Source organism: Mercurialis annua, linkage group LG8 (genome assembly GCF_937616625.2).
Source record: "Mercurialis annua linkage group LG8, ddMerAnnu1.2, whole genome shotgun sequence".
NCBI lineage: Eukaryota > Viridiplantae > Streptophyta > Magnoliopsida > Malpighiales > Euphorbiaceae > Mercurialis > Mercurialis annua.
This window is the reverse complement of record NC_065577.1, coordinates 38,999,635-39,027,201: the sequence shown is the minus strand read 5'-3', so window position 1 is coordinate 39,027,201 and position 27,567 is coordinate 38,999,635. Positions and strand designations below refer to the sequence as shown.

General features: G+C 29.9%; 4 protein-coding genes across 6 annotated transcripts; all 4 read left to right on the top strand.

The window, feature by feature from the left end:
• The first annotated feature begins 13,212 nt into the window (after window positions 1–13,212).
• On the top strand, window positions 13,213–15,871 carry LOC126660867 (B3 domain-containing transcription factor VRN1-like). The gene is made up of 6 exons (XM_050354565.2): window positions 13,213–13,463; window positions 13,729–14,200; window positions 14,308–14,483; window positions 14,586–14,862; window positions 14,985–15,133; window positions 15,424–15,871. Exons 1-6 carry the CDS (start codon window positions 13,404–13,406, stop codon window positions 15,670–15,672), a joined length of 1,383 nt encoding a protein of 460 aa, XP_050210522.1. The 5' UTR covers window positions 13,213–13,403; the 3' UTR covers window positions 15,673–15,871.
• A 109-nt stretch (window positions 15,872–15,980) lies between these two features.
• LOC126660868 (B3 domain-containing transcription factor VRN1-like) lies at window positions 15,981–20,372 on the top strand. 3 transcript variants are annotated; one of them, XM_050354569.2, is made up of 8 exons: window positions 15,981–16,766; window positions 16,964–17,138; window positions 18,248–18,323; window positions 18,451–18,871; window positions 18,962–19,101; window positions 19,207–19,477; window positions 19,617–19,777; window positions 19,992–20,372. In XM_050354569.2, the coding sequence occupies exons 2-8, from the start codon at window positions 17,125–17,127 to the stop codon at window positions 20,244–20,246; spliced, it is 1,338 nt and encodes a 445-aa protein (XP_050210526.1). In that variant the 5' UTR covers window positions 15,981–16,766; window positions 16,964–17,124; the 3' UTR covers window positions 20,247–20,372. The 3 variants fall into 3 exon arrangements, with proteins under 3 accessions (XP_050210526.1, XP_050210525.1, XP_055960004.1); XM_050354568.2 differs by having other exon boundaries at window positions 18,236–18,323; XM_056104029.1 differs by having other exon boundaries at window positions 16,964–18,323.
• Window positions 20,373–21,418: 1,046 nt separating this feature from the next.
• On the top strand, window positions 21,419–23,713 carry LOC130014977 (B3 domain-containing transcription factor VRN1-like). Its single transcript, XM_056104184.1, has 8 exons — window positions 21,419–21,517; window positions 21,618–22,026; window positions 22,120–22,259; window positions 22,371–22,650; window positions 22,741–22,889; window positions 23,095–23,149; window positions 23,229–23,317; window positions 23,651–23,713. Exons 1-8 carry the CDS (start codon window positions 21,419–21,421, stop codon window positions 23,711–23,713), a joined length of 1,284 nt encoding a protein of 427 aa, XP_055960159.1.
• A 1,339-nt stretch (window positions 23,714–25,052) lies between these two features.
• On the top strand, window positions 25,053–27,199 carry LOC130014769 (B3 domain-containing transcription factor VRN1-like). Its single transcript, XM_056104183.1, has 7 exons — window positions 25,053–25,154; window positions 25,294–25,720; window positions 25,809–25,948; window positions 26,048–26,318; window positions 26,458–26,615; window positions 26,787–27,034; window positions 27,148–27,199. Exons 1-7 carry the CDS (start codon window positions 25,053–25,055, stop codon window positions 27,197–27,199), a joined length of 1,398 nt encoding a protein of 465 aa, XP_055960158.1.
• Window positions 27,200–27,567: the final 368 nt, after the last annotated feature.

Here is a 27,567-nt window from a genome sequence, read left to right as displayed (position 1 = left end):
TCAAGAAAGCAAACTGATTGGATGGAGATGGACACATATAAGAAAAGAGAAGGCTAATCATAGATATATATATATATATCCCTGAATTTTCCTAAAATATTATTTTTAGCCTTTTCAAAATTAAATTAATGTTTCAAACACTTGAAGTTATAAATTTTTTTATCATTTCCAACTCAAATTTAATAAAATTTAATATTATTACTTATAAAAACTGTAACATTAAACAGAGTAAGTTTAAATGTTTATCTTTTTTTTTTAAATAACACTTACTATATTCAAGTTGTATTTAGTTATATAATATGATGTTCATAATTTATAAATATATGCATCAAAGTTGATTTTAACGGACTTTTCAAATTTTAATGATTTTCAATAAATTTAATGAAATTTATTTTATTTATTTTTTCACAATTTATAACGATCTCTAACCATTATTTTGTTAATTTGATAATTGAATGACATATGTAAAATACTCTTAAATATAACTAAATACTCAATGAGTACAAATATTTTACTTTTATTTTATAAAAAATTTAATTTACAACAATGAGAACTATATTATAAAATGTGTTAAAATTTAGAGTAATTAAATTATATTAATATTAATATTAATATTTTAATAATGTGCTACAATATTACTCACTCCGTTTAAAAATAATTGTACCGTTTTCCATGTGATAAAATATTCCTACATTAACCTTATTCGTTAAATAATATTAAGTAAAATATTTGAAAAAATTATTTCAATAAATATAATAAATGAAAAATTCATTTGTTTGTTTTTCAACTATAAAAATAGTTACAAATCATTGATTGTGATAATCATTATTTTATTCTAATACTTTTCAATCATTATTTAATTCTTTTAATTTTTTTAATAAAATTTTACTTAATATTATAGTTATACTGAAAACAAATATAGTACTATAACTATATTATTAATATGTATGTGTTTAAGAATACTACTATTACTTAAGAGTGGAAGAAGTGTTAATATTATAGTAGACAAAATTTATTTAATAATTTATTAGTTAACTATGATGATATATATGACTTCAAATTTGCATCAACGATTAAACAAATTAAACAATATGAATTATTTTGCTGTTAGACAATTTAATTTTCCACATTTATAAATTAAAAAAATAATTAATTATGAATGATAGTATTGATAAAATCGGCATTATGTTTTATAGAATTTTACTTGCTATTTTAATGATTAAAATTTTAATAAAATTTGAAAAATCTGTTAGACAATTTCTATAAAAAAAAATAAGATAGTAAACCTAAATATCAAAAATGTCAATTCAATTTTTCAATAAAAAGTCTTATTAAAATAATTTATAATAATATAAATTACAATATTCCGCTGCATCGCGCAGATAATATGCTAGTGTTTAACTAAACTTATAAATTGCTTCAAAAAAAACTAAACTTATAAATGTTGTTTAGTTAGAATTTTAAAAAAGATGATAATTCATTCATATTAACTTTTCTTCTACAGCAAATAAATAAATAAATTGAAATTTACAATTTGACATCTATGATATCAATTAATGCATATAAAGGTTAATATTTAAGAATATCAGATAATAAATTCTCTATAAATTAAATCTTTACCACATATGAAATTCTATGTTAGTAAAGTATACATAATTAATTTAGAATGTATTTATGTCATATTATTCAACACTGAATTGGGTTTAAACAAATTAATAATAACCCTAATGTTAATGAAAAATTCTTATCTAAACCCGGTCGAAAAATTTATCTATTCAATCAAATATTAGGAAAATGAAAATAGTTTTTTTTTTTTGCCAAAAATAGCAATATATAAATATATAGGAAGAAAGGTCATCTCATGAAGATGATGAACCATTCTTAAGCAAAAGAAACAAAAATGGACTTCCCGGCTACTATTGAGCCATCCAAACACATTCGTTTAACAAATTAGAACACCAAACCGTCATTAATTCGCTACACGAACAGTAAGGAAAATGAAAATAGATGCTAACATTTGATTGAATAGGTTCTTGAATTTTCCGTGGATCCGATCTAGGTAAGATTTTCCCGATGTTAATAAGAGAAACAAATAAAATATGAACTAGAGGTGGCAAATAGATGCCCAACCCAAGCACCCAACCCAACCCGCCCAAAGAAATACAACCCATTTGCACCCAAAAAAAGTTTGGGTAATTTTTGACCCAACCCATTTTAGCCCAAAATTTTTTGGGCTAAAATGGGTTTATAAGAATGACCCAATGGGTGAAATTAAGTCCAAATAAATTTCAATATGAAGAGTATTTGAGTTTTTAAAATAATATTTATAAGTTGTATAATTTATTTTTCAAAATAAATTTTTCACAGAAATTTCTTTTTCCGGAATTGTTTTTTTTCCAGAAAATTTTTTTTTTCGAAATTTTTTTTTTCAGAAATTTTTTTTTTCCGGAAAATTTATTTTTTTCGAAAAATTTATTTTTTTTCGGAAAATTTATTTTTTTTCCAGAAAATTATTTTTTTTTCGAAAAATTTATTTTTTTTCAGAAATTTATTTTTTTCCAGAAATTTATTTTTTTTCGGAAAATTTATTTTTTTCGAAAAATTTATTTTTTTCCCGGAAAATTAATTTTTTCCAGAAAATTATTTTTTCGGGAGAATTATTTTTTTCCCGGAAAATATTTGTTTCTGAAAATTAATATTTTGAAAAGTAATTTCTTTGAAAAAAATTTAATTTGGTATTTTTTATTTTGAACTTTTTATCTCAAATATAGATTTCAAGTATTTCATTTTATATTTTGGGTAATTTTGGGTTTTCATGACCCAACCCAACCCAAAATTACCCAACCCAAAACTGCCCAAAAATATTGTGACCCAAAATTACCCAACCCAAAAATGCCCAAACCCAAAGAAACCCACCCAAACCCGACCAAGAACACCCATTTGCCACCTCTAGGTGGGAGTGTCACTATCTAGTATACCTTTGTTTCTTGGGTCTGTCTCCTGGAGGATTTTTGTTTTTTATTTAATTAATTTATTTACTTGCATGGAAATTATGTCTGTTGTTTTATGAATAATTGTTTCTTTATGTAGATTATTGTAAGGAAAGCTTTATGTATATATATGTGTTCTTTTATTTAAAGTTGTATTATTATTACAATTCAAACCTACAAAATTATTCATACAAAAAACTCTACCGAATTGATGACATGGAAATTTCTAGAGTTTATCCAAATCATGGGATATAATGGTGTTTTTATATAGTCTGAAGTTTGAAAGAGGTGGAATATTTCTGGTAGAAGTAAAGCATTAATTCTAGCTACTCTTTAATTGCTGAAATATCCCATAATATTCTTATGAAATTTTTAAATTGAAAATATTACACTTAAAGGCTTGCTAAGTGGCCAAACTCTTATAATTGTGTATGAGGTTGGGGTTCGATAATGCTCAAAATCGCAAATGTACGGTATCGATAAATCAAGTAATATAATAATAAATAAAAGTCGAAACTACGAGAAATTGAATTTAGTACCAAAATAGTTGATTAATAAGAATTATTTGAACTAGGGGTGTCAAAATGGATTGGCGGGTCGTGTTCGTGTCGTGTTGACCCACTCTGGTAACACGATTAGGGTCAACACGAACACGATCCATTTAACTAATCGTGTCAAAATTCCCAACCCTAACACGACATGAATTTTAAAACAGTGACACGACACGACACGACACGATTAACACGTTAAGATAAATGGGTAACACGATTAACACAATTACACGGCTAACACGACACGACTAACACGACCCACTTAACATTTAAGAATTTTTTAAATCATATAAATATAATTTTAACCTCAAATTTATCAATTAGTTTTCAAACTGTAAAATTTTAATATAATTAATTTATTTTTATATTAATATAATTAATTTAGTAATTTTATTATATATTTTTTATGATTATAACTATTTTATTTTTATATTATTATAAATAATATAATTCATAAACGGGTTAGGTGGGTTAGATGGGTTCGCGAGTCAACCCGTGACACGACCTATTTATTTCGTGTCATAAACGGGTTGACACGTTTTCAACACGAACCCGCTAAGTCTCAACCCGGATTCGCCAAACTTACGGGTTAGACGAATCATGTTATCGTGTCATGACCATTTTGACACCCCTAATTTGAACTAAAAAAGATGAGATTTGTGTGTTTTTAATTAAAACTAATAAAAACAGAAAAAAATGATATAAGGAATAAACAATAACGAAAAATAACTCAGAATATTGCTTTCGTATGAATTATCGATGTCTTACAAATCTAATTTATATCAATCAATTTTAATTGTTACATGCAATGGATGATAGATCGAAGATACTAGCTCAATATTCCTATAATGTTGCTAGCCTATTGATTATAACCCGTTACCCCGAATCACCCTTACTATCACGGCTTACAGAACGATAGAAGATAAACGGAAATTTATAATCAATGCATTATCAATTAGTTATCCACATAGACCACATAACGCAAACATGGTGGTCGGACAATGCTTTGTAATTATGTCTTCGTTACCCTTTCCAATTAAATTGCTTAAGTCCCTCCTCACAATTTAATCTAAGTTCATGTAATTGTTAGCTACTCAATTACAAGCTGCATTAACAAAGAAAGATAGAGAAATTAGTTTCAGAATTTAATCCTAGCATTCATACTACTCACAATCTTCAAAGTCAAGAAATTTAGCTAGACATAATTGAATTAACTAAGCAATCAATAATAATAAACATATTAAAAACAAGAGATTAAAATAAAAATACTTGAAATAAAACCTGGAAATATCCTGAACACACGCCTTCGAATCAAAGCTTCGAAGGATTTAGTCTTCAAAATAACCTCTAAGGAACTAAAAGAGATTAACTAAAATTAAAATTGTTTGTAAACTAGAAAAACAATGAAAAACTAGATAGATTACATAGCTATGAAGTAGTCTTTATATAGAGGAAGATATTGGAGTCCTTATGCAAGTCGGAAAGTCGTTTTGAAGTCAAATCCTCGAGAAAATAGGAAATTCGAATTTGCCTCGCTGCACATTCCTGCCACCCAAGGAATTCCTGCCGGTCGGCAAGAATCCTTCATGACCGGCAGGAGGTTGTCTCCGAAGTGTTTTCAGCCGGCCTCCTCATCCAGCCGGCCGGCGGGATCCTTCATGCCCGGCCGAATTAATTTCAGCGCATGCACCAACTTCGGACAGCCATAACGCTTCGTACACAACTCCAAACGACTTGGTTCTTAAACCATTGGAAAGATTGAGATGTCTAGTTTATTTCATATGAGAACAGAAATTCATTAGAGATCTCTAAGTAGTCCGAAATATCCAATTAATGTTAAAAGGTCAAATCTTTAAGCCATCCAATGCAACGTGCAATTTGTCAATCTTCAAAACTTCATACGCTGGGCTATATAACTCTGAATGCTGTAATTCTTGATATTTTAGAAAGATTAGGATGTCTATAACAATTCATATTAAGAGCACTTTCTCATTTGAGGTATTGAAAAAGGACAAAACTATCCATTCACGAACAAGGATCGATTTGATGTAATTTCTTCGTTTCTTTGCAATTTTCTTTAATTCTTGGTCCATGACTTTCTTGCATAACTTACTTATAAAATAACACCTTTCCAAGTATAATTTCCTCAAAATAGGAAGTATTACTAACAATCATAATTAAAAAATGTTATACAAAATATGCGTATCATTCGACCTTAACTCTTTCAAATTGTGTTGCCTGTATAAAAAATGTCTAACAATAATAATTAATTCTCGCTAACCCCGCTAACAATTAAAATAAGTCTATCTTTAATAAAACAAATTGAAAATATTATTTTGAATTTCAAACTTTCATTAGTTGCATGTTTAAAAAAGAAGGGAAAAACTGCAATCGTTATAAATTCTCTATACTATTAATTACTTTTATTTTATCATATCGCTAACAAATTTTTCATATTTAATTCCACTATCAGAAAAAAAAATTGCAATAGCTAAATAATTGTAGTATATCTTAAACTATTTAATTTTTATATTTATGGTCCTTTGCGGATAAAATTACAAAAAAAAACATTGTCATTTTAATTACATGAAATAATTACGTTTTATACTTAAAAAGAGGATATTAAACTTGTGAGGGTAGTGAACTACATAAACGTTTCAAAATGGGTACTGAATGTTTTTTTGTTACAAAATGGATACTGAACTATGCGAAACGTTACAAAATGGGTACTCTAAGCCACGTGTTCTCCACTGGTTGGACGAAAGAAAAAGCCGCGTCAGCAAAACGTGGCTGAGAGTACCCATTTTATAACGTTTTATATAATTCAGTACCCATTTTGTAACAAAAAAAAATTCAGTACCCATTTTGAAACTTTTGCATAGTTCAGTACCCTCCCAAGTTTAATACCCCTTAAAAAGACCACATGCGTGCAAAAGTAAATAATTAAATGACCATTTAAACATAAGAAAAATTTCAAATACCAAATAAAATAAAAAGCAATAGTATAAGGACTTCATGATGGATTTAGCCAAAGGAAAAAACTAAACTCAATATGAAGTCCATATACTATTAATTATTATTTCACTTAATTCTTAACAAACTTTTTAAATTTTTGTCAGTTTTTTGAACCGGTGACTGTGGAGGTTGTTGTTGCTAATGTGGCGGTGGCGGTGATGGAAGTGAAATGGGTCTTGAAGCAGCAGGAGAGCCCCACGAGTTTATATGAATCGAGGTGGCGGTGGAGGAAATAGTGGCAATTTGAATCAATGGTGATTTTTTGAAGACGATGATTCATGATGATGGATTGTTTGTGTATTGTGTTAGGAAGAAGATGATGATAAAATAATAGATTTTTCATCAAATTTATTATGTATTGCAATAATTTTTATTAAGTTGTGATTTGTATGAAATCAGTCTTTAAATTTATTTCACGTAGACGTTTACATATAAGAATGTATGTCACGTCAGATTTTTCTGTTAATTAATGAAGAATGGGGTCGACTTCCCATTTTCAATCCACGTAAGGGCCTAAAAATGCGATTTTTGAAAGTAAAGGGACTCGATTGTGAACAACTTTGAAGTAAGGGATTCTCAAATAAAAATGGTAAAATAGAAGGGCTTTAAAGGCCTAATGTCTTAAAAAACCCCGACCTTTTAGCCCCTTTTCAATCATACCCTGACGTTGCAAATTTGTCAATTTTACCCTATTTTGCATTTTTGTGTTTCAATTGTACCCTGAAAAATTAAATTAACGTCTTTTGCGTTTGGAAATTTGTTTAAAACATTCTACATGTATCGCATATATTAATTGTATATTTTTAAAATTTATTTAAATTTAGTTAAATTAATTAAAAATTTAAATTAGTGTTAATTTGATTATGGTTTTTAGTTAGTTTTTAAAAATAAAGGACTTATTTGTACTTTTTTGAATAAAAAAGAATTTAATTTCATGTTTAGACTTAATTAATTGAATGATTTCATCATTTAAGTAAAAAAATTAACAAAAATTAAAATATTGGGGTACAATTGAAAACGGAAAATTCAAAAGTGGGTAAAATTGACAAATTTTCAACGTCGGGGTAGAATTGAAAAAAAGTTTAAAGGTGAGGGGTTTTTGAGTGATTAGGCCGGCTTTAAAATGGGTTTTACCATTTTAGTAGTTTGAACTGTTCACCATAAAATTGAGGAAGGAAATATACATGAAAACTATGATAAGATGGTATATTTCACATGTCAAATTGGAGATGAGACCTTAAGGTTTACCAGTTAATGTTTTTTTTTTAATTTAATAAGCTATGTTGTTTTCACTTTTTATTTAGGCAAAATGCATATTAAGATTCCTGTATTTCAGTATTTTTGTTCGAGAGACCCCTATCTCAAAATTGCTCACGTTGGAATCCTTATACTTGGCAACATCCAATTTTGATGTCTATTTTTGTGTTTTTTTTTAGTCCCTCTTATTTATAATTTTTTTTCTAATACATATAAAAAGGCTTAAAAAATCAAAAATCTGATAAGTGGAGAGTTTTGAAGAACAAATCAGATAAGTAGAGATTCGATGAACAAACAATTAGTACAGAGACTTTCTGAATAAAAATGTTATAGTAGAAGGGCCTCCAAATGGATTTTCCTTCTATTTATGATAAAATGATATGTTAACATATTTTTAAATTTTAGAATTTGATTAGTGTAATTTATCAATTTTCAAAGTGTTTATAGTAAGTTTTTATATCATGGAATTATTAAAAGAAATGATACAAGAGATGTTCCTCATCTAAATGTTCTAGGAAGAAGATTTGAACCTAACTTTACCCTAAATTAAGCCGATTCTGTCCCCATGCATATAATATATGTTCTTCATTTTGTAGAGTCGGTCTCATTTGGTCCACTTTTGCTCTTCCATTTTATAATTTCATTGCAATTTGTTTACACAATTACGCGTTTTGATCAATTATTATGGTTATTATTAATTTATCAACACATAATGTAGTTGTAAAGTGTTTGAATTAAATAAATTCAATTTTGATTAGATGTAAATTACTACTATATGGAGGTATCATGCATGCAACTAAATACCAAGCATTTGATAAATGATTTTATTTATATCTGTCAGTATAAATATGTGATATATTTAGAAATTAAACCATAAAATAAACTCAAAAACAATATTTCCCTGTTATTTTAGGGTTAGTGGTGTCGGAATCTAATTCCCCTATCTAATAAATGTTTGGCAGAATATCAACTTTAACTTATTTTCATGCAAAAAAAAGTAAACTCTTATACTGTATATATGCATAATATATAGTTGGAAAAGGAAGCTTGTTTTGCAGCTTTTGTCACCCATTATTTTGTTCATTTGCTGTCACCTCTCTTCCCCACATTTCTCTTGCTCAAAATTAATATAACATTTACTACTAATTATACATATATTTATCTATCTATATATATACACATTATATAAAAAAAACTAAGTAATTTACAAGTATTTTATACCTTTATGATCATGTGAAATGTGAAGAGGATTAGGGAGGATGTGAATATAAATTTAAGATGTAAGCAAATCTTAATTAAATCTGTGCCCACGTGCATTACTGTTGAGAATATTCTTGATTTAGATTCCAAATTATTTGTTTAATTGAATGATAAACAACCACTTTTCTCAAAAATAAACATGCCACTAATATGATTTTGATTATTCTTGTTAGTTTCACATAACCTTTTAGAAAGGTAAAATGCATTTATCCATATATCTTAGCCATTTTATTAAAAACACTATGTTTTTTTTTTGGTAAGCCCATCCGGTTTCCAAGGCTTCGCCCTAACTAATCCGGATCCCACCCGTGTCGCGCACCTGACATGGTGGGTGAGTCTTCCAGTGGGAATTTTCTGCATTCACAAGGACTCGAACCCGAGACCTTGCTTAACCGATACCAAGCCGCTGGTCATTTTATTAAAAACACTATGTTTTAAAACCGCACCATATAGTATTATATCTTTTCAGACATTTGTTAAATAGTTTCATAATCGATTTAGAGCTTATATACTGTGATGTTATATACAATATATTTGGGAAAATTAAAATAATAATAATATATATGATGCGATTTTTAAAACACATTATATTTGACAACAATCTAACATTATGAGTAATATATATATATATATATATATATATATATATATATATATATATATATATTGCCTTTTATAAATTCAAAAACGATTTGACTTTTTTTTTCCTTCATACATTATCTACTTTGCATTAGATAATTTTGTTTTTTTTTTGATAATTGGAGAGGGATAACGCTTGTGAGAGAAAATAAAATTACGATCTAACAGATTGTTGGCAAAAGTTTATACTATTTGAATTATAACTCGTGATATTATTAGATAAAATTATTTGTTAGTAAATATTTCAAAAATTATATAATAATATGAGATAATATTACCGTTATTACTTTATTGGGCGTTTAATGGGCTGTATACAATAATGAAAAAGTCATTTTTTATGCAAAAATGAAAAACTCTTATTAACAGATGATTATGGCGGTGTAGGAATTCAAACTCAGGAGCTTGCATTTCTCACAAAATTAGAATATCAATTAGACTAATCATTTTTAGTGCAAAAGACTGTACTGTTTATGATACATAAACTCCAAACCAAATTATTTCTACATTTAGCATTTTTATTATTTGCACACCTAAATTTATTCAAGAACCATATACATGTGAATTTTCCTTTCTTTACATTTAATTGAGAGATACTTTGGATAAATGGTTAGTTTTCCCAATAAAGTTTAGATATATTAGTATTACATTTTTAATTTTTGGCAAAAATACTGAAAACTCCCCCACCTTTGAACTTTTTTTCAATTCCACCACCACCTAGGAGAATTCTCAATTGCACCCTATTTAGGATTTTCATTTTTCATCTGTACCCCAAAATAAAAAAAAATTGATAATTTAATTAATTTAATGATAAAATTATTAAAACCAACTAAATAGAGGGATTGTATCATTATTTTTTCCATTTGAAAAAAACAAATAAATTAGTATATGAAGGATTAATTTAAACTTTTTTCTAAATAAAAAAAGGTCATTTTAGTCAATTGGGGTACAGACGAAAACTGAAAACCCTAAATAGGGTGTAATTGAAAATTCTCCTACGTGATGGTGCAATTGAAAAGAAAGTCAAAAGTGGGGGGTTTTTTTAAGTATTTTTACCTTAATTTTTTGAATGAATCTAATTCAATTTTTTATTTATATTCTCGTCCAATTTTAAAAGTCTCATATTATATTTTAAGAAATCTGATTTCAAGAGTTCACTTTCTATTTTTAGAGAATTTGTATATGATAGTTTAACTATTTATATGTGTTTAGCGTACATATTTTTTTTTTAATAATTGGGAAAGGGGGAGCGCTTGTGGGAGGATTTGAACCCACGACCCTGACATTTGCTGCTCAGCGCTTATACCATTTGAGTTACAACTCGCTGGTTATATGTGTTTAGCGTACATATTGATCCTGTAGTTTTAATTTATTTATCAGTTCTACTTATCCAAATTAATATTCAACACAACAACTACTAATTTTCTAGAGTATTCAAAATTTTACAATCCATAACGAATGGATGGAACCAAGAAAATAAAAAATAATTAATAAAAAACTAATGATATATAGTAAAAATCAGTAAATTAAAAATTAGACCAGACCAACCAGTTGGACCGAGTAAATTGAGAATCGGTCAGTGGCCCGACTGAAAAACTGAAAAAGCGAAAATCTGGTTCAATCAGATTGGATTGTATTTAATCAGAAGAATCATATCTGAGCCGGACAACGAGAATTAAAACGGAAAAATATGTTGTTAAATAACTAAATTCCACTTCTAATTCAATTTTTTTTAATTTCACTCAACTGGTTGGATCCGTGATGAACCGAAAACCAATAGCTTCACAAGTTCGTCAATCGATTCAGTTTTTAAAATACTGATAAAATCGGCATTTATTTAGTGCAAGATTAGAAATTTTTGCAGATGAGACGATTTTGGCTGAAAATTTGCAAAAATATAAAAATATTTAGATTTAATGATCAAAAATTCGAACGTTTATGAGATTTTTCGTTTCGTACAAACCTATAAAACATTTCGATAATGATTAAAATCGTATTATATTTTTTCAAAAATATACTAATCCAAAAAAAAAGTGTGTTGATGCTGATGTGTTGCTGACGTGAATTGCCATATATTTTTTGTGTATGATTTTTTTTTTAAATATGGACAAGATAAAGACTTTAGATAAACGTTTACCCTTTATAAGTCATCCTATGCATCTTTTACATAATATTTTACATACTCTGCAAATAGATGACATTTCACTTCAACGACAAATCACCACTGATATCAACATATTCCTAATTTTTTCTTTTTTTTACCAAAAAATAGAATTTATTGATGAAGAATAAATTACAATTGGAAAGTCATATAACAAAGCTAATATATAATCTTTCAATTTTGATCTAAAATATTAACAAAAACCCAAAATACAAGTATAATATAAATCGAAATTAGGCAAATCTAAACATCGATTTCGCATCAAGGACCAAACAAGAATTTAGGAGCGAAGTTCTGTTGGAGCGGATCTTCGATTTGTCCTTCCGATTTGACCGGTAGTCCGCTTGATCCGTTGAAACTTAGTATTTCCGATCCTCATCTTCAATAAAATTCTAAAAAGTTAGAACAATACACATCTAAAAAATTTTAGATCTACAAGAAATTGACTATAAAGTTTGAACATTCACTAGAAATTTTTAAGAAATCTAAGAAAACACACCAGAAAACTATAAAAACATAAATTTTCAAGCCCAAAAACACTAAAAATCACACCGAAAAAACTATCATATGAGTAAATTTATTGAAATAAAATTTAAGCTTATATAAAAAAACTAAATTTTTATGGGCGGAAAGGGGGCGATTTCCGATTGAAATCGGAAAATCACCTCCTCCCACCACCCGTCAAAAGAATAATTTAAAGAGGAAGTTGTTTAAAGAGAAGGAAGAGGAAATTTTTAGAGAGAAAGAGAGGGGATCAATTTGGTTGCTTACTCAACATATTCCTAATTCGAGTTGTTGAATGATATAATACAATATTGATTAGGACTAATCCCTTATACCCTAACCTAAGAATTTTTTTAATTTTTTTTAATTTGTCTTTTTCTGTTTCAATTATACCCAAAATATTAAATTGACCTCTTTTTATTTAAAAAAAAGTTTAAAATAATCCTTCATTTTTAGTCTATAATTTAGTGAGACCTTAATATTATTAATAATATCAAAAATAAAAGATTATTTTAAATTCTTTTTTAAATGAAAAGAGGTAAAATTAATGTTTAAAAATTTAAATTAGGATAAAATTGAAAAAATTCCGACATCAAAATATAATTGCAAAAGAAGATAAAGTTGAAGGAGTTTTGGGTGATTAAGCCTATTGATTATTATCGAAACGTTTTAAAGATTTTAATATAATAGATATTTTAGCTAAATATTTGGTCTTTTTAAATTATTTGGCCAAATATTTAATTTTCTTTTCTCTTTTATTCAATAAATAAAAAATTTAAAACGTATAACAATATTGTTTTTTCAAAAAACAATTAAGATTTTCATGATCTTCAAATTCAAGATTGCAAAACTTCTTAAAATAAAATCAAAGATTTTCCAAAACCACTACTGCACCAAACTTAAGCAGGGTTTATTTTCTTTCCTGATTAGAATATATTGCATTTAATTTGATACGTTTCAATGGTATTACATGATCAACTATTTTTCCTCATAAACAAAACATTTACAGAGAATTAAGGTCTTACAACAATGGTAATTAAACCAACTTCACCACACTTTTTCAAGATTGTTCTTCATGATAAGAAACTCGTAAGATTTCTCTCCTTTTTATTGGATTAATTTGTATATTAAAGTTTATAATTTCAAGAATTGCCCATTTTTATTTGATTGATATTGAATTTGGTTCTGGGTTTAGTTTATTTATCATTTTTCAATTGAATTATTGAATTTCCAGTGACTGGCCATGCAAAAAGACTCAATCTTTTTAAAAAAAATTGAGTCTTTTCTGCATGGTTTGGTTTACTGTTTAAATTAAGTACTGAATTTGATGATTCTGAATGATTTTCAATACCAGGAGATTCCTAAGAAATTTGTGAGAATTTATGGAACTGATTTGCCAAATTTGTCTCTGCTAAAGCTTCCTAATGGTGACCAATGGAAAATAGAGTTATTAAAGAGCAATGGTGAGATTTGGTTAGGAAAAGGTTGGCAAGAATTTATGGAGTTTTACTCTTTAGCTTTTGGATCTTTTCTTGTTTTTCAATACGATCAGAAGAATTGTTGGTTCAATGTGATCATATTTGACACCAGTGCTTCAGAAATTGAGTACCCTTGTAAAGATAATGATGGTGAAACTGTGGAGCCCTATTGTCTCGGGGAACGATTTGTCGAGATGGGGCATGAAGAAGTTGATAATAATTCCCCTGTTCAAATCTCGAATAATGTTTCTTCGTTGAGCCGGAAAAGGAAAGAGAGTTTACGGTTATCGGCCACCAATTCAGTGAAGAAGGTGAAGTTGAGGAATAATACTACAGCACAACTTGATGGTAAGTTGATTTCACTTTTGAGATAGTATTTTCATTAAGAGTTTTAAATAGAAAGTTCGAGTTTATGATTGTTATTAATTCATTATTTGAGGGTTGTACTGCTGCAGCTGAAAAAAGTAATGGAGACATAGAAAATGTCAATGGCGTCATGGCGAAGACACAACGATTGACCATTGCTGAAAAGGATAATGTGCTTAGAAGAGCACGGGATTCTTTCAAATCTAGAAATCCTCATTTCATGACTACAATTCAGCCGTCATATTTGTGTTCAAGACTGATTGTGGTAAATAATATTTATATCAATTTAAGATTGAAACTATTTTAGACTGTGATATTAGACTTTGATTGTCCATTTTTTCCATTTATGTTTGTATCTGTTTGTTAGGCTATACCAAGCTACGTCAATGAACATTTTAAGAAAAGTCATGGTGATGTCATCCTCTATGTTGTGGATGGGAGAACTTGGTCCGTCAAATACTCTAAGATTAGTATAAAGGGAAGCAATACAGCAAAACTCTATCTTTGTTGGAAGACATTCGTGCAAGACAATGGTTTGAAAGTTGGTGATGTTTGCGTCTTTGAAATAATTAGTTGTAAAGAAACGACATTGAGAGTATTCATTTACCGAAATATGAAAGATACAAATAGCGATCCATCATTAGGTAAGTTGTGATTCATGAATGTATTGCTTAGTTTAATTTCATTTTTAGTCCCGGGATGAATTCAGATGTTAAAAAATACTTAAGAAAACAGAACGTATTAATATTATGCTTTCCTGATGCAGGTAACAAGAAGGATTCGAAACATGTAGGAAGGGCCATCTGTAAGCAGCTCATCGGAGGGACCAATATTGAAGCTTCAAACGATCTTACCTCACCAAATCCATCCTTCAAAGGGATCATCAATTTAACACATATGAAGCGGGGGCTTATGGTAATTAGTCTCTTGAGCAATCGTATTATTAGAGGTGTCAAGAAAATAATAGATTTCAAAACCAAAAAGTATGTTTAGAACATTTCACAAATATTTGAATTTGATGATATAAATGACTTTGCATAGATATCTCATCAATTTGTAAAGCATGAATAAAGTTATGTCAGATTCAAACATCAAAAGAATCATAGGTTGACGGTTGGAATGCATACATGTATTTACTTTTGGTATGATGCACAGAAGTTCAACTGCTGAATAAAATGTTGATTGCATTCAATTTCTTCATGCAGCATATACCACGAGAGTTTATGGATAAATATGCCAAGAAAAGCAGAGATAATGTCGCATTACAGGTCAAGGACAGGCAGTGGAATGTGAAGCTTATCAGACATCCATATCGAGGTCTTCTATCAGCTGGGTGGTCGACATTTTCACAGGAAAATTCTTTGCAGGCAAGGGATGTTTGCATCTTTGAGCTGGTTAATGCGGAAACTATGCTTTTTGAAGTCTCCATTTCCAGGTCTAAGGATGCATGTTAACTGACAGAAAGAAAATTGGCTGTGTTAATTTTTTTTACTCTTTTTCAGAGCTAGATGGCAGACAAGTTAGATGGTTTAGTAGAATTTTCCTTATATTTTTTAGATTCAGATTTATTTATTTTTCATATAGTAATTAGAGTTACTACTGTTTACACCCATTTTAGTATTAAATAATATTACAGTATTGTTCTCTCTCAAATTATACTTGTGTTTGCTATTTCGCTGCGTCATCAATTATATAGTAGATACTTACAGCCTATAGGTGAACAGTACTTTGATGAAGAATGTAACAGGAACTCATCAATTAAATGAAAGTTCCCCCAGTTTTGTTGATTGACTTGTACTATCGTATTCGTATCCATTATATGACTATTATAATGGTTAATTTGATGTTTGGTGGCTTCATAATCCCGAAATGTAAGTTTCGTGTTGCTCTTCTTCCTTCAACAGATTGCCTCAAACATTATTCTGCTTAACTGTAGTGTTTTTTGCAGTATATATGCCTGCTTGGTTGGACTAGGACCGATTGGACCGACCAAATTAATTGACCGACTCGTTGACTTTTATTTTTTTTAATAACATTTTCCTTGTATTTTTGTAAGTTTTAACTGAACTGACTGAATTACTGACCTATTTGGTCGTCTCGGTTATGAATTTCTTTTTCTTATTTGGTTGGTTCGGTTTCGGCTAGGGTTTTTTATTCGGTCGGTTCAGTTTTGAGCACTCCGTCAAGCGGTTAATTTGGTTTGACAACCCAACCGATCGAATGCTCATCCCTAGAGATTGGATTGTCTGTGAGTTTCTTGCTTCTTGGTGGCCGAAGGTAATTATTAACCAATGAGTTTTAAATGTAAGGATATTTAATTTTTCTTCAATTCTCTCAAAAATTTGTTAATGAAGTCCGCGAAACTATAGAGCTTGACGGATCAAAGATTCTCTAGTAGGCTTGCCCGGAATAACTGGATTATCTACTGAGCAACGCAAATGACTGACTATAGCAGTGGAGAGCAGTGAAGAATGTAGTTGAAACCGGTCAAACAGTTGTGTGCACCATCCACCAGCCAAGTATTGACATTTTCGAGGCATTTGATGAGGTAATAATTAGATTTTCACAATGTTCCTGGAAAAAAATTTGAATATCATTATTGGTTGTTTGGTTTTAACATCAGCTTGTATAAAAATTTTGTTCATGTGTCTGCTTTTAGATCCTTAAAAGCTCATGGGTGATGAAAAATCTTTGACTGCAGGGAGTTTAATTCTTTTTTGTAATAAGTTATAATAATTTTTGCAGAAACTACCAGCAACATGTGTTCATCATGATTGGTTCAATGTACGCATCAATAATCTTCACCGGCATAACTAATTGCTCCTCAGTCTGGCCATATGTTTCCACAAAAGGGACTGTAGTATTATACCGGGAAGGATTTGCAGGAACGTATTTTCCATGGGCATATGCATTTGCTCAGGTACAGATCCATCTTACTCATCATTGATATTTGTCTTCCTTGTTTGAGTAACTTGATTTTTGGTATTGTTCACTGTAGCAATCATCTATCTCATCATTACATATCCTATGATCGGTTATTCCATGTCTGCTTACAAGATATTTTGGGCATTTTATGGATTTGTCTTACATCTTGGATACTAAATAGTTTGCTCATCACGCAGTCTGGAGATATTGATTAAAAATATTAGTATTTGGTGAGACCAAAACTGTTTGAGTCTTTTTACAAGATTAAGTTTGGCTATCACCTTGACTTTTCAGGGGTTGTTATCATCATTTTTCCTTTTCTCTGCTTCTCTTTTTGCATTTTCCACTGGAAAACTTAACTTCAAACGAAGATAATATGTTCAAGTATGTCTAATTACTACGTATAATCTAGTTTCATCTCAATATCCGGTGCACAACATTTGCAGACGGGAACACTCATGAACAAGTGAGAAACCGAACTGCTGTCTTCAGTTCCCTAAATAAGACTATATCTTTCTCTACTTCTCCATATTGGAAGTAGAAGCCATCTAGGGACCGTGCATTGCGGCAAAGATCTTTTAGAGAAATTCTTACAATAGATTCTATCAACCATGTCATCCTCAGACAAAGTCCATGAAATTATAGTACATGAAAATTATGCAATACCAGTAAACGTAATTTACTATATTCAATCATTTAACGATGTAGTTTTACTGGTTTTGTCTATGTATGATGTGGTTGATAAGTTATTTAAGTATTAAAAAAAATCAGAGAATTGGTTGATGTTTTTTATAGTTATGCCTTTGTCTTCAAAGAACATTGCATTCAATTGGAAACTGTGTAGGCCAATCAATGTAATACTCCACATTTTAATTTCCTAAGCAACTTTTTTATCTTCCAAAGCAACTTTTTTAATTTCCAAAGCAACAAGTGGTTTTATTACTATTATGAAGGGGTTATGGGGAATGCATAGAGTATTCCAACTCATAATTTACTAGCCTTTAAGATAAACAGTGCTCATTCACTCTCATTAAACAGCAGCAAAGTGATTTGCACATTAAGCTTTATACTAATGAGTTCTTATCCTCTAAGCGACGACGGAAGGATGATGATGTTTAAATCAAAAACACCCCATTTTTTCAAGATTATCCTTGATGATGTCCTCGGCGATGGAAAGCTTGTAAGTTTTTTTCTTTCTTATTTTTTTCTCTTTGATATAACATATATCTGCATCACTTATAAGAAGACATAGTTCCTAATTTCACCATGAAAACATAATTTTCTTTATAAATGTATTATGTATACAGTACATTCCAAGAAAATTTGTCAGACTGTACGGAAACAATCTGCCACTTTCAGTAGTCCTGAAAGTTCCAGGTGGTGCCAAATGGAAATTAGAATTAGTGAAATCTGATGGTGAGATTTGGTTTCAGAATGGCTGGCAAGAGTTTGTGAAGTATTACTCTATAGCTTATGGGTCCTTTCTAGTTTTTGAATACAATTATACAAATTCTCAATTCAATGTGACGATATTTGATACGAGTACGTTAGAAATAGATTATCCATTAGACATCACTATCAGAAACAATGAAGAGTCTCATCTTGAGACACAGATTCATGACGAAACGGAAATCTTGAGTCACAAAACAAAAGGGAAATCAACATTACTATTTCCTCACACACCTAATAAGAAAATCAAGTTAGAGAGGTCCACCCGAAAAGAAGAAGGTACGCAATTTCTGCAGAAAACATTACAACAAATTCTTGATTATATATATTTCTGCAGATTAATTAATCTCGAATTCTTGATTTTTGCAGGAAATAGAGCAGAAACATTGACAGCTGAAGTAAAATCTAAAGCACTTAAAATAGCAGCTTCTAATTTCAAATCTAAAAACCCTTTCTTCATGGTTGCAATGCGCCCAACTTATCTTCATCGGCGTGCTAATTATAGACTGGTAAACATTTTTCGATTTAAAACTTAGATTAAAATATACATTTTCTGATTCTTTCTCAGGACTGCATGTAATGTGTTTTTCTTTTTTCTGTGTTTGTTTGTGTAGTCTATACCAGCAAACTTTGGGAAGACATATTTCAACAAGCAACAAGGCAGTGCCATCCTTCGTATTGATGCAAATTTATGGCCTGTTGAGTACAAGTGTTACGCCTCCGTTGGAAGAGCAACATTGAATAAAGGTTGGAAAGAATTTGCAATCATAAATCATTTAGAAATTGGAGATGTTTGCGTCTTTGAACTGATTGACCCGACTAATACAACATTGGAAGTCGCCATTTTTCGACATATCAAAGAAGCTATAAAGAGCCCATCACTTGGTAAGTATACGAGTTACACCAAAACTTCTACAGTCTTATATTACCGCATTTTGTTTCTGTTTCTGAAAAACGTATTGTTTTCGCCATTAAGCATTTTAACATTTCATTGCGATATATTTAATTAAATGATGTTATTCAGGAAACAACAAGAAAATGAAACAAGAAGAGAGGTGTGGTGATGAGAAGTCTGTCCACAGGCATTTATGCTTAGATTTTTCTAAAGCTGTTGAAGCTGCCAACAAATTTACATCAGTGAATCCGTTCTTCAAAGCGAATATATCATCTAGCCTTAGCACAGTGGTAGGGTTTAGAACAATATTAACGCACAGCATACATTTTATATATGTTGTAGAGAAACGTAAATGTTGGAATCTTCTATGTTTCCGAAACATTTCCGGAAAAGGAAATGAAATATGGAAATATAAAACTCGATAAGTTTCCGTGTAATATAACATTTCAATTGTGCTTTTTTTGCGAGATACACCTGTGCTGAAGTTTTGTTGTTGTTGTGCAGAGTATACCGCTCGAGTTCGCGGTGAAATGCAGCAAGAAAAACACAGAGAATGTATGGTTACAAATTGGAAACAGAATGTGGGCTGTCAAATTAATTATCAACCGTGCATCTTATGGTCGAGGTTGGTTGTCTGCAGGATTCAGTCTGTTTGCAAAAGAAAATTGTCTGAAAGCAGGAGATGTTTGCATTTTTGAGTTGATCAATACTGAAATGCTTTTGCTAAAAGTTTCCATTTTCAGAAATATTGAGAAATAATTTGTGTGGTTTTTTATGCTAAAACTGATATGTTATGCAAACCAACTTTATGGCTCTGTAACTATTTAGAATTTGTTTGTAATGGATAGTCGAAAGTTCGTAGAGTTCGATTTGCTATTATTTTGCTATTTAAGAAATTTGATTTATTAATAGTCATGATTGATTAATTTAAATTTTTTTTGGTAATGTAATCATGTACCATGTAGGCTTCCGAGTTGTGCAATATGAGCTTAATCGACTGAATCAAACCATACTTTTAAATTGGTTAATTAGGTTCAGTTATCATTAATAAAATTGAGTGATTTCTTCGTACTACTAATGCAGTGCTTTTATTTTCGACAAATGTATTGCAAGTTATGACAATTATATTCAAGAAATAAAAAAATGAAGAGTCCACATAATAAAAATATAATATTGTTCAGTGTCTTAATTTGATTTTATGATAAATTAGTCCATATTAGAAAAAAAATTAAAATAAAGCAATTTATAATAATAGTATTTTTTTAATAGTAAATATTTTGAATCTTTTTTGGATTTTTATGATTTTATGGACTTTTTTTGAAAGAAAAATAAGTTGAAGGGTTAAATTTAACTAATTTTTAAGAATCAGACCCTTTAAACAAATCAATTAACCGAATTAACTAAGGAAAGGAAGAAATAATGTATTTCGTTAGACGTCTAGAGTTAAAAATACAATTCCAATTTTGTGTCAGTTTAACTTATTTACGGGTTTGTGCTTGCGTTGGACCTATCTGCCACAATAAATATGTAATCTTTTTAAATCAATATTAAAAGAATAGTAAAAATCAAATTATCCAACCGAACAAAACAAACCAACCGACTAATTTGATTTGATTTGGTTTCAGTTTGAGCTAAACTTTGATTCGGTTTGAATATATAAGAAGCTTTGGTTTCGGTCGATTGCAAACTAAACCGACCGGGACATATTTTAATATCCTAAGAAATCTCAAGACAAAATTATTATAAAATCTGTAACTCATTTTCATTGCATAAGGAACCTTTTGGTTTCCCAAACAACTGTTTTATACATCAAATCAACAAGTTGGTTCTGTAATCATTAAAGATTATGGATAATGAATCGTCAAAATTGTGATAATAAATAGTGCTCATTCACTCACTAAAGCGCAAGAAACTGAATTTTGAGTACCCGAATGGATTCTTGTGCTTCAAGAAACGACCGGAGGCTGATGTTCAAATCAAAAACACCTCATTTTTTCAAGATAATTCTTGATGATCATGATGAAAAGCTTGTAAGTTTTTTTATCTTTTTTTTTGGTACTACTTATTCTCATATATTTTCTAATTTCACCATAAAAATGTTGCTTTTGTTTTTATAATAAATGTATGCAGTACATTCCAAGAAAATTTGTCCGATTGTACGGAAACAATCTGTCGAATTCAGTAGTCCTGAAAGTTCCAACAGGCGCAAAATGGAAACTAGAATTAGTGAAATGTGATGGTGAGATTTGGTTGCAAAATGGCTGGCAAGAGTTTGTCAAGTATTACTCTATAGCTTATGGGTCCTTTCTAGTGTTTGAATACAATCAAGAAAAATCTGAATTCGATGTATCGATATTTGATACGAGTGCTTTAGAAATAGATTATCCGTCAGAGATCGCCAACAGACACAATGACGAATGTAATCTTGAGAAACAGATTCATCAAGAAACTGAAATCTTGTATCGGAAATTAAAACGGAAATCACCATTACAATTTCCTCAGCCTTCTAATAAGAAAATCAAGCTTGAGAAGTCCACAGGTATACAAATTCTGCATAAAATATATATTTTAACAAATTCTTGATTTTATGTATTTGTGCAGATTAATTAATTTCGACTTCTTGATTTTGTAGAAACCAGAACACAATCATTAACACCTCAAGAAAAAGCTGAAGCAATTCGAAGAGCAGCCTCTAATTTTAAATCTGAAAATCCTTACTTCATGGTTGCAATGCAGCCAACATCTCTTCATTTAAAAAGTCATTATAGACTGGTAAACATTTTCGATTTGAAACTTATTTTATATATATATATATATATATGGTCTGATTCTTTTTCAGGAGTTGTTAATTTTGATTAAAATATGCTATAATCGTTCGGCTAGGCTATACCATCAAGCTTTGTGAAGAAATATTTCAACAAGCCACAAGGCATTGCTATACTTAGTACTATAGATGGGAATTTATGGCCTGTTGAGCACAAGTATTATGTTTCCGATGCTAGTTCGTCAGCAAAATTCAGTCGAGGTTGGAAAGAATTTGCTATAAGAAATCATTTGGAAATTGGAGATGTTTGCATTTTTGAACTGATCAATCGCGTTGATACTACATTGAAAGTCGCCATTTTTCGACATATCAAAGATGCTAATAAGAGCCCATCACTTGGTAAGTTGCAGTAATTTTTGTCATAAGATCAAAAATGCCAATGTTATTCAGAAAATAGAACTTAACCTGCTTTAAACTGATGTTATTCAGGAAACAACAGGAAAAGGAAACAAGAAGAGAGTGCTGGAGATGATAAGACTATCCAAAGGCATCTATGCTCAAATTTTTATGAAGCTGCCAACAAATTTACGTCGGTGAATCCGTTCTTCAAAACGAATATATCTCGCCTCAGCAGAGTGGTAGGATTTTAAAAAATATTAATGCATAATATACATTTCATAAATGTTGCAGAGAAACACAAATACTGATACAGAAAATGCTGAAACGAAAATTCGAAAACTGACATATTTTCTTTTATGATCATTTATTTTTTGGAGTGTCAAAAACTTTTCCGAAAACAAAAAACAGACTAAACCGGTGCTGAGTATTGTTATTGTTGTGCAGAATGTACCTCCCGCGTTTGCGATGAAATGCAGCACGAAAAGCACAGAGAATGTACGTATGGTTACAAATTGGAAACAGAAAGTGGGCTGTCAAATTAATAAACAACCGTTCATCATATGGTTGTTTGTCTGCAGGATTCACTTCATTTGCAAGAGAAAATTGTCTGAAAGTAGGAGATGTTTGCATTTTCGAGTTGATCAATTCTGAATTGCTTCTGCTCAAAGTAATCGTTTTCAGAAATATTGTAAAGTAACTTCTTGCATACCTTTCTTTTGTAGTGAGGAAGAGATTAAACAGTACTCTTATAACTCTATTGATTCCCACTATTTTGTATTGGTTTATATGCTGAAACTGATTTGTTATGCTAGTTATAACCAACTTTATGGTTTTGTAGTTATTTTTCTATTTTCTAATTGCTAGTTATGAAATTTGATTTGTTAATAGGCATATATGATTAATTTCTGGTATTTATAAAAAAAATGAAAGTTGACATGGCACCATGAGACTCGATCAGGTTTCAAAATTCGCATTTTAGAGTCGAATTCAAAATTAACAGGATTCGAATCCAGTACTTTGCCATGAAGATTCCAACTTCAGTAAGATTAAGAAGACTATGTAACTTCAGTAGCTCATGAAAATCCTGAAGACATTCAACAATGCAAATACCTCTTTATATATATTTCTGGACTAGATATTAGTAAATTGCTTATAAAAACTGAAAAATGATGAGAATCAACTCATCTAGCCTACATTTTATAACAAAAACAAAATTAATTGCACTATTTATTATGAAAAAAAACAGATTATACAAATAAATGTGATGAGTATCTTAAAAATATCATGAATTCAAAAAAACAAATCTTAAAAGTATCAAAAATTGTAGAATCTAATTCATATTTTATTATAAAAAGTATCATTGAGAATTTCTTGTAATCCTTTTCAATAAAGAAAAAAATGAGAAAAGGCAAAACTCCAAAATAATTTTTTTATAAAGGATATTCAATATTTTAGAACAATTCTAATTCTAATATATTGTTATTTTATCTATTTTTATAGTTTAAATTTTATGAAATTTTTATATTCTTGATATTTGTAAATTAAAAATTTCCTTTCATAATCATTTACTCCCTCCGTCCCACAAAGATAGGTCATCTTTCTATTTTAGGCGTTCCAAATTATAGGCCACCTTCTATTTTTGGTTAATAATTTTAAACCTAAAAGTCTTACTTACCCCTAATAAATGTACATTATTATCTTCAACTTAATTAATTGCTCCATGTTCCAATATGGAATAAATATCATTTTTTAATACCAATGCAAAATATACCAATACAAAAATTAGTCATGAATATATTATTTATTTATTTAAAAAAATATTAAAGGCTAAAAATGGAAAAGTACACAAATAAACTAATTTTAACTAATCTAACTTTTTTTTTCTTAATTCCCGTGTTTGTACAAACGGCCTATCTTTGTGGCACGGAGGGAGTATATTGATTCCGCACAGATTCTTTAGCCTAACCAAACGAACAGACCAAATAATTTGGTATGGTTCAGTTCCAATTTGCGCTAAACTTTGGTTTGGTTTGGTTAAAAAGTTTTAGTTTGGTCGATTTCAGTCGATTGCAAACCGAACCGAACCGAACCATAAACATTTTAATTTCCTAATGAGATTAGAAATTCTGTAATGCCACATTTTAATTGGCGAAACCTTTTGGTTTCCCAAACAACTGTTTCATATTCCATGGCAACATGTTGGTTATGTAATTAATACTAGAGATTAGGGATAATGAATCGTCAAAATTGTTGATTTCTGAGAATCACAATGCATAACATAAATACTTTTTTTTTTGTCAAAGGCTAAAATAACATAAATACTTAAATAGTGCTCATTCGTTCACTCACTAGTCATTACTCATTATAATTAAAGAGCAACAAACTGATTTTTGAGTACCCGAATGGATTCTTGTGCTTCTTCAAGAGACGACGGAAGGCTGATGTTCAAATCAAAAACACCTCATTTTTTCAAGATAATTCTTGATGATCATGATGGAAAGCTTGTAAGTATTTTTATCTTCTTTTAAAATTATTTTTTTGGTACTTGTTCTCATATATTTCTGCATTGCTTAAAGAAGATATATGGAATAGTTTCTAATTTCACCACGAAAATGTTGCTATTGTTTTTATAATAATGTACAGTACATTCCAAGAAAATTTGTCAGATTGTACGGAAACAATCTGTCAAATTCAGTATTCCTGAAGGTTCCGACCGGTGCAACATGGAAACTAGAATTAGTGAAATTTGACGGTGAGATTTGGTTTCAGAATGGCTGGCAAGAGTTTGTAAAGTATTACTCTATAGCTTATGGATCCTTTTTAGTTTTTGAATACAACCAAACAAATTCTGAATTCAATGTGACGATATTTGATACGAGTACTTTAGAAATAGATTATCCGTTAGAGATCGCCAACAGAAACAATGAAGAAGTTGATCTTGCGAAAGAGATTTCTCAAGAAACCGAAAGTGATGTTTCTGTTGAAATCTTGAATCACAAAACAAAACAAAAATCACCAATTTTATTTCCTCAGCCTCCAAATAAGAAAATTAAGCTTGAGAAGTCCATAGGTATGCAATTTCTGCAGATTTTATTTAACAATTTCTTGGTTTTACATATTTTTCCAAATTAATTAATCTTGAAATCTTGATTTTGTAGGAAATAGAGCAAAATCATTGACACCTCAGGAAAAAGCTGAAGCAATTAAAAGAGCAGCCTCTAATTTTAAATCTGAAAATCCTTACTTCATAGTTGCAATGCAACCAACTTTTCTTCATTTTTGTGATAGTTACAGATTGGTAAACACTTCAATATGATTTTTCATTAAAATTATATATTTTCTGATTCTTTTTAAGGACTGTAATTTATTTAATGTAATTCTGTAATTCTTTGGGTAGACTATACCAGCAAGCTTTGTGAAGAAATTTTTCAACAAGCCACAAGGCAGTGCTATACTTAGTACTATTGATGGGAATTTATGGTCTGTTGAGTACAAGTATTACGCCGGCTCGTCAGCGAAAATCGGTCAAGGTTGGAGACAATTTGCTATTGGAAATCATTTGGAAATCGGCGATGTTTGTGTGTTTGAACTGATCGATCATGCTAATACGACATTGAAAGTCTCTATTTTTCGACATATCAAAGAAGCTGTCAAGAGCACATCACTTGGTAAGTATATGAGTTGCACCGAAACTTCTACAGCCTTATATTTCTACATTTCGTTTCTGTTTCTGAAAAAATGTATTGTTTTCGCCTTTTCCATTTTAACATTTCATTGCGACATATTTAATTTACTGATGTTATTCAGGAAACAACAAGAAAATGAAACAAGAAGAGAGTTGTGGCAATGTGAAGACTGTCCAAAGGCATTTATGCTCAAATTTTTCTAAAGCTGCTGATTCTGCCAACAAATTTACATCGGTTAATCCGTTCTTCAAAGCGAATATGTCTCGCTCTAGCATAGTGGTATGGTTTAGAAAAATATTAATGCATAAATACATTTCATATATGTTGCAGAGAAACATAAATGTTGGGTGTCAGAAATATAGACCTTGATAAGATTTCATATAAAGTAACATTTTAATTGTGCCTTTGTTCTGATAAAAACCGGTGCTAAATCTTGTTGTTGTTGTGCAGAATGTACCTCTTGAGTTTCTGAGGAAATGCTGCAAGAAAAACGCAGAAAACGTATGGTTACAAATTGGAAACAGAAAGTGGGCGGTCAAATTAATTAACCATTCATCTTATCGTCGAGGTTGGTTGTCTGCGGGATTTAGTTTATTCGCAAAAGAAAATAGTCTGAAAGCAGGAGATGTTTGCATCTTTGAGTTGATCAATTCTGAATTGCTTCTGCTCAAAGTAACCGTTTTCAGAAATAGTGTGAAGTAACTTCTTGCATACCTTTTTTTTGTAATGAGGAAATGATTAGACAGTGTTATAACTCTATAGATTCCTGCTATATTGGTTTGTATGCTGATTATAATTTATGGTTTTGTAGTTATATTGGAATTGTGTGTCCGAAGATCCAATCAGGATGCATAATTTATTGATAGAATTTATTAAAAGTAACCTTTTTCAGAGATATTGTTAAGAAATTTGATTTGTTTATAGGCATAGTTTTTTTGAGGTATTTATAGGCATATGATTAAATTCTGGTATTTATCAGAAAAAAATAATTAGTCGACATGGCACCATGAGACTCGATCAGGTTTTAAAATTTGTTTTTCAGAGTCGAATTCAGCATTAACATTATTTTGACTCGAGTACTCTGCCATGAAAGTTTCAACTTTAGTTTGATCAAGAAGACTCTGCAACTTCAGCAGCTCATGAAAATCCTGAAGACATTCAAGAATGCGAATTCAAAATTAAATCATACAATTAAAACATCAATGGACAAACAAACTTAGATTGTTACTAA

Excerpts from the sequence above, each read along its gene's own strand:
- LOC126660867 (XM_050354565.2), top strand. The coding sequence starts at position 13,404 with ATGGTAATTAAACCAACTTCACCACACTTTTTCAAGATTGTTCTTCAT. Across the intron at positions 13,464-13,728 it reads TTCTTCATGATAAGAAACTC|GAGATTCCTAAGAAATTTGT; the intron begins GTAAGATTTCTC and ends TTTCAATACCAG. Across the intron at positions 15,134-15,423 it reads ATATGAAGCGGGGGCTTATG|CATATACCACGAGAGTTTAT; the intron begins GTAATTAGTCTC and ends TTCTTCATGCAG.
- LOC126660868 (XM_056104029.1), top strand. The coding sequence starts at position 18,216 with ATGAGTTCTTATCCTCTAAGCGACGACGGAAGGATGATGATGTTTAAA. Across the intron at positions 19,478-19,616 it reads TATAAAGAGCCCATCACTTG|GAAACAACAAGAAAATGAAA; the intron begins GTAAGTATACGA and ends GATGTTATTCAG. Across the intron at positions 19,778-19,991 it reads CATCTAGCCTTAGCACAGTG|AGTATACCGCTCGAGTTCGC; the intron begins GTAGGGTTTAGA and ends GTTGTTGTGCAG.
- LOC130014977 (XM_056104184.1), top strand. The coding sequence starts at position 21,419 with ATGGATTCTTGTGCTTCAAGAAACGACCGGAGGCTGATGTTCAAATCA. Across the intron at positions 21,518-21,617 it reads ATGATCATGATGAAAAGCTT|TACATTCCAAGAAAATTTGT; the intron begins GTAAGTTTTTTT and ends AAATGTATGCAG. Across the intron at positions 22,260-22,370 it reads TAAAAAGTCATTATAGACTG|GCTATACCATCAAGCTTTGT; the intron begins GTAAACATTTTC and ends TCGTTCGGCTAG.
- LOC130014769 (XM_056104183.1), top strand. The coding sequence starts at position 25,053 with ATGGATTCTTGTGCTTCTTCAAGAGACGACGGAAGGCTGATGTTCAAA. Across the intron at positions 25,949-26,047 it reads TTTGTGATAGTTACAGATTG|ACTATACCAGCAAGCTTTGT; the intron begins GTAAACACTTCA and ends TTCTTTGGGTAG. Across the intron at positions 26,616-26,786 it reads TGTCTCGCTCTAGCATAGTG|AATGTACCTCTTGAGTTTCT; the intron begins GTATGGTTTAGA and ends GTTGTTGTGCAG.